This window comes from Myripristis murdjan, chromosome 8 (assembly GCF_902150065.1).
Source record: "Myripristis murdjan chromosome 8, fMyrMur1.1, whole genome shotgun sequence".
NCBI lineage: Eukaryota > Metazoa > Chordata > Actinopteri > Holocentriformes > Holocentridae > Myripristis > Myripristis murdjan.
Genome location: NC_043987.1, coordinates 21,182,069 through 21,187,649, shown reverse-complemented (window position 1 = coordinate 21,187,649; position 5,581 = coordinate 21,182,069). Strand labels below are relative to the sequence as shown.

At 42.7% G+C, this 5,581-nt stretch overlaps 1 protein-coding gene across 1 annotated transcript; it reads left to right on the top strand.

Annotated features, from left to right (window-relative positions):
- Positions 1-4,898, top strand: nr5a5 (nuclear receptor subfamily 5, group A, member 5). Its single transcript, XM_030057439.1, has 7 exons — positions 1-100; positions 1,779-1,894; positions 2,134-2,275; positions 2,877-3,634; positions 3,933-4,052; positions 4,224-4,371; positions 4,651-4,898. Exons 1-7 carry the CDS (start codon positions 1-3, stop codon positions 4,896-4,898), a joined length of 1,632 nt encoding a protein of 543 aa, XP_029913299.1.
- Positions 4,899-5,581: the final 683 nt, after the last annotated feature.

Genomic DNA, 5,581 nt, shown 5'->3' with positions numbered 1-5,581 from the left:
ATGGACCTAACTGGTTATCACCCTGAGCAGCATCAGCCTCAGGCCCACCACCATGATAACTACTCCCAGGACATAGTGACTGTAGAGGGATCATCAACATGTAAGTAATGGGCTCGGGTGCGCTGTGGGTTAGTGGTGCCTCACTGAGAAGGTGACTGTGTCAGAAATTATAGCTTGCAAGAGGGTGTGAATATTTTAAAATGTCAGGAAATAGGACAGGTATTGTCAGATGAAATCTAAATAACATCTACTCATAGTGTCTTCATGTTCTTTGTGTATTGTATATTCTGCCAATAACACTAATGTGAACCATATCAATCTGCACAGCTATGAAAATCAAGCTGTAAAAGCCATACTTCAATGTCCTATGATTCTCCATTTTTTGAGACTGGCACCGTCATGGAGATCATGGAGATCATGTAAATCATGAAAATCATGGAGAATTATGTAATGATCGTATCTGAGACTGGAGTTAAGCAAATCAAGCTGAGTGATAAGATACTGTAGGCGGCAGAGGGATGGTACTGCACTGCTTGCTATTCTCATCAGTTAAGCAATAAACCTCACATGACCCATTTAATGACAGCGCAGCGCTTCATTCTCTCTAACCACTTGGTCTTAAAATGCATGTCACTGTTACAGTTAGTTATCATATCACTGTACTGTAGCACCCATCTGACCATTATGTCCTGACCTATTTTCACTGAACTTATATTTGATTCCCAAACTGGTGCCATCTTGTGTAATGGTATAGTATTATGAATATGAGGTCGCCTTACAGAATACAGTTATCCTGTAATTATTCCGAATAAAACAAATACAATAAAGTGGCCAGTCCGGATGCATTTGAAATTCTTACATTTTATTTGGAGTGCGAGAAACCGAAGAGAGGAGTTAGAGTTAGAAAATCCTTGCTTTACATCATCCTTGGCCAATAGGGGCACATATGTGGTTCATGGAAATGGGTACTTAATCACATGACCATCACTGGACACATGGTGTTACTTTTAATCATAATAGTGGCTGTACTTTCACTTCACAACAAGATCAGGTATACTAAAGAATTGCATTAGTTTAACCTACCCTAGTAGTGTGTTACATTACCTTTTCCCATGTGGACCATCTTCAGTAAGTGATTTGGTGAAAGCGAGAGCAACATTGGTAACACTTTACAATAACAGTACAACAATTAATGTTAGTTAATGCCGTAATAAACATTACGTGACAGGTAATAAACATTAAGTAACAGTTAACTAATCGTTAACTAATGCGTCTAACAATCATGTACTAATGCTGTTCATGCTGAGGTATTAATTTATATGTTATTTAAGGGTTATTGTAGATATTATTAACATTAAATAATTAATATTAATTAATAAATTAATATTATAAACAGTAAATGCCATAATAATCATAAACTAACAGTTAATTAACCATTACGGCATTAACTAACATAAACTAACGTTAATTGTTGTACTGTTATTGTGAAGTGTTACTGTAAGTGCTGGTGATCTTAGCCCTGGATTAGCCTGTATTGTCTTGTCAGCCTTTGTCTTTGTGTAATCATACCCCTCTGTGTGTCTATGTGTTATTGGTGTCCTTCTGTGTTTGAAACTTTTTTATGCTGCCATTTTGACCAGGACTCCCTGGAAGAAGAGACATTGTGTCTAAATGGGATCTTCCTGGTAAAATAACGGATAAATAAATAAATAAAAAGTAACATTTCTTATGTTATACTGCATGTTTAACATTAGCCCCATTGTGGTAATGTTCCCCAGCTCAGGAGCTGAAGACAGAGCCAGAGGGTAGACCTGAGCCAGAGGAGAGCTGTCCTGTCTGTGGGGACAGAGTGTCTGGATATCACTATGGACTGCTTACCTGTGAGAGCTGCAAGGTAAACTCTGTCGAGCACACACATGCCAGCTATAGCTCAGTGGGTAGAATGTGGCTCTAACTTTGATTGATTTCTGCTGGGGCTGTCCAAGCTAGATATGTATGCTTACATGGTACTGGGAGGTGCTTTGAGTGTTCACCAGATGGCACATATTAGAAGGTGGTGAGGCAAATTTGACTCTGTCAGGTGGGACTGAATTTGCAATGAATAAGAACAACAAATTCTCTCTCTCTCTGTAGGGTTTCTTTAAACGCTCAGTGCAAAATAACAAGCATTACACCTGTGTAGAAATGCAGAGCTGCCCCATGAACCCTTTGCAGAGGAAACGCTGTCCTTACTGCCGTTTCCAAAAGTGCTTGGCAGTGGGCATGAAAAGAGAAGGTACATCAAATGCGTGCATCCACAAACACACACACACACACACACACACACACACACACACACACACACACACACACACACACACACACACACACACATTATCTTGGAGGACAAACAGATCTCTATCTTGGTTGAGGATAATTTATAGGAAGCAGTCAAGGTGAGCTTCATTGAGCTATGCTAAATGATTTAAAGCAAACAAAGGCCAGACAAGGTATCGCTAACTTAAAGCTTACCACTACACTACCACACGGCAGCCAAACTGCCTTGGCTATATTGCAACATACCCTATGTTGCGCTGACATTTCTTTTTTTTTTTTTTTTTTTTGGCACATATGACTTATCTGAGAAGTCATAAACCATCGCTAGTACTGGCTGTAATGACCCAGATTAAACTTTGTATTGTGGACTTAATCTGACCTCTGAAGCACAGTAGACACATCATCAATCTTGTTCCTTTGCAGTGAACAAATTCTAAACTAAATCATCTGGCAACCGGTTGCCCAAACCCTGACATTTTTGAAATTTTTTGATTAATAATGTTGCAGTTTCATTTTTGACTGTGTGGTGTACTAACAATCTGTCTTGGATCTGTCACCAGCGGTAAGAGCAGACCGTATGAGAGGTGGCAGGAACAAGTTTGGACCTCTCTACCGTCGGGACAGGCAGATGAAAGAGCAAAAGGTTTACCACCAGACAACCACCACTCCCTGTAGGATAAAGATGGAAACAACACAAGCACTCCAGCCCACAGCTCCAAGTGACCTCCACCTCATGACCGGTCACACAAATGTCCCATTGTCTTCTGACCCTTTTCATCAGTGCCAAGTTTATCCCTCTGGCATGGGCCAGTTGGGTGCCCCCATGCCTCTGGACTGCACTATGAACACAGACAGGGGGCTCACTCCTCCATCTCTGCCTTATGCTGGACTGTACCGCACATTTCCTGGATACCCTCAGGAGAAAAGAGAAGTGCCCTTCAGCTGCAGCCCAGCTCCTGAAAACCATCCGTTCCATTCACCACCTAACAATTTATTTACACCACTAAGCACGCCAGAAACAACAACGCCCTGCTCAACACCAAGCTCAACCACTTCTCTGACCCCAGCTTCAACCCCAACCCCAGGCCCCAGCGCATTGGTGACTTCTACACCCAACTTTCTAGACCAGCTTGTGGAGGCCGAGCAGGATGAGAGCCAGCTCTGTGCCAAGGTCCTGGCCAGCCTGCAGAGAGAGCAGGCTAGCCGAGGCAAACATGACCGGCTCAACACCTTCAGCATCATGTGCAAAATGGCTGACCAGACTCTGTTTGGGCTTGTGGAGTGGGCCAGGAACAGTGCGCTCTTCAAAGAGCTCAAGGTAATGACAATTTGGAAACTAGTCACCACCTAAATGTATGCATGTGTAGAAGCTCAGCCGTTATGTTAGACGTGTAGTGGAAGGTAATTCTTTAAATTTTTATGATCTAAAGCAACAGTATGTAATAATGTGAGTAGTGTCATGCTTATGTCAGGTACATGGGTGTAAGTCTTTTCAAGGAAATGAAACCTTAATGAACACTGTTATGAATATACATGGCCATGAACTGGAATTCAGCACTGCATGAGTGGCTATAGTATGTATGTAGCTAGTAGTATGTAACTTGTACTTCCCACAGGTGGAGGACCAGATGGTGCTTCTGCAGAGCTGCTGGAGCGAGCTTCTGGTCCTGGACCACCTTTGTAGGCAGGTGTCTTACAGCAAAGAGGGCTGCATATATCTGGTCACTGGACAGCAAGTAAGGAAAAATACAGAATGGTTAGAACATATTTGTGGTACATTTTTATCATCAGGTAAGTGTGCTGTGATTGAACACAACACATTTTACCTCTACTGTGTTGCATAAATATTGTAGACTGTAACTGGTGATGCTAGCTCTGACCAATGCCTCTCTGTCATTCTGGTGCAGATTGAGGTGTCAACCATCCTTTCACAGGCAGGAGTGACACTGAGCAGCCTGGTGTCACGGACTCAGGACCTGGTCACCAAACTGAGGGCACTCCAGCTAGACAGACATGAGTTTGTCTGTCTCAAATATTTGGTCCTGTTTAACCCTGGTGAGAGGTTTTCCTGTTGAAAATCTGGTGATAAGGCTTTTCACAGAATGCAACAAATCAGTGGTTATAATTGTTACAGCTTTTTGATAAAGTCGTGTGTTTGTTATTGTCATGGCTGTCATGTGTCTTGTCTTGCTCGTGCCCAGGACAAGATCACTATCCGGGACAACTAACCTGGTTTCCCCCCCCTCCCCAGTCAGCGGCCCTGGTTATGGTTATGTCATTATTGTGCATGCAGCTTGTGTCATTTTATGTGTTTGCATATTATCTCCACTCCAGATGTGAAGTCAGTGCAGAGCCGCAGGCAGGTGGAGCAGACCCAGGAGAGGGTAAACAGGGCCCTGATGGAGCGCACCCAGCAGACTCATCCAGGACACTCAGACAAGTTCGGCCAGCTGCTGCTCCGACTGCCTGAGGTGCGCAGCATCAGCTTGCAGGTGGAGGATTATCTGTACCAGCGGCACCTTCTGGGAGACCTGCCCTGCAACTCCCTCCTCACTGAGATGCTGCACACCAAGCACAGCTGAGAGGAAGCTGCGATGCCACCACTCCTGAATGAGAGACAAGGCTGGCACATGGTTGCTGCTGTGAATTTTGACAGGCCTCCTCTGCTTTTTGACTCGATTCCTGTTTGCTTTTGATGGACACCCTGGCTAGGGAAAAATCCTATCCACTGTAGCTGTCCTGACCTGTCTCATTCAAAGAAATGAGGAGAAAAATGCTGGATCAACATCAGAGGGGGAGCTTTTCTTAATCTGTGCCATGCTTCACCCAAGTGCCCATCACCAGCAGTATTAACAAACACATACAAGCCACTAAAGGTTTTAATGTCAGTATTTTTTTTTTTGGGATGGATTTGAGATCCATACACTGCCATAATTAGTAGCCTTTCTTATGCTTAAAATGTTAAGCAGAAAGTCCCCAAACTGGAAGTAACAAAGTCTTTGAAATAAAGAAATTTGATATTTACGTGTTAGGTATGTCTGTACTTGAAGCTGAGAATATTGTAACATGTGAATGTTGTTGGTTTCTACAATACGGATTTAGTTTACAGGCCCTGAGGCTAATGCTGCTACGTGGTAATACCAACTGTAATGCTCAAATGACATAAGGGGAAAAAATGAAATAAAACAAACAAAACAAAACAAAAAAAATGAAGTCAAAATGGGCAAAGAAATTAAAGACGGACATGAAAAAAAAATCATAGATG

Excerpts from the sequence above, each read along its gene's own strand:
- nr5a5 (XM_030057439.1), top strand. The coding sequence starts at position 1 with ATGGACCTAACTGGTTATCACCCTGAGCAGCATCAGCCTCAGGCCCAC. Across the intron at positions 1,895-2,133 it reads TTACCTGTGAGAGCTGCAAG|GGTTTCTTTAAACGCTCAGT; the intron begins GTAAACTCTGTC and ends CTCTCTCTGTAG. Across the intron at positions 4,372-4,650 it reads TTTGGTCCTGTTTAACCCTG|ATGTGAAGTCAGTGCAGAGC; the intron begins GTGAGAGGTTTT and ends TCTCCACTCCAG.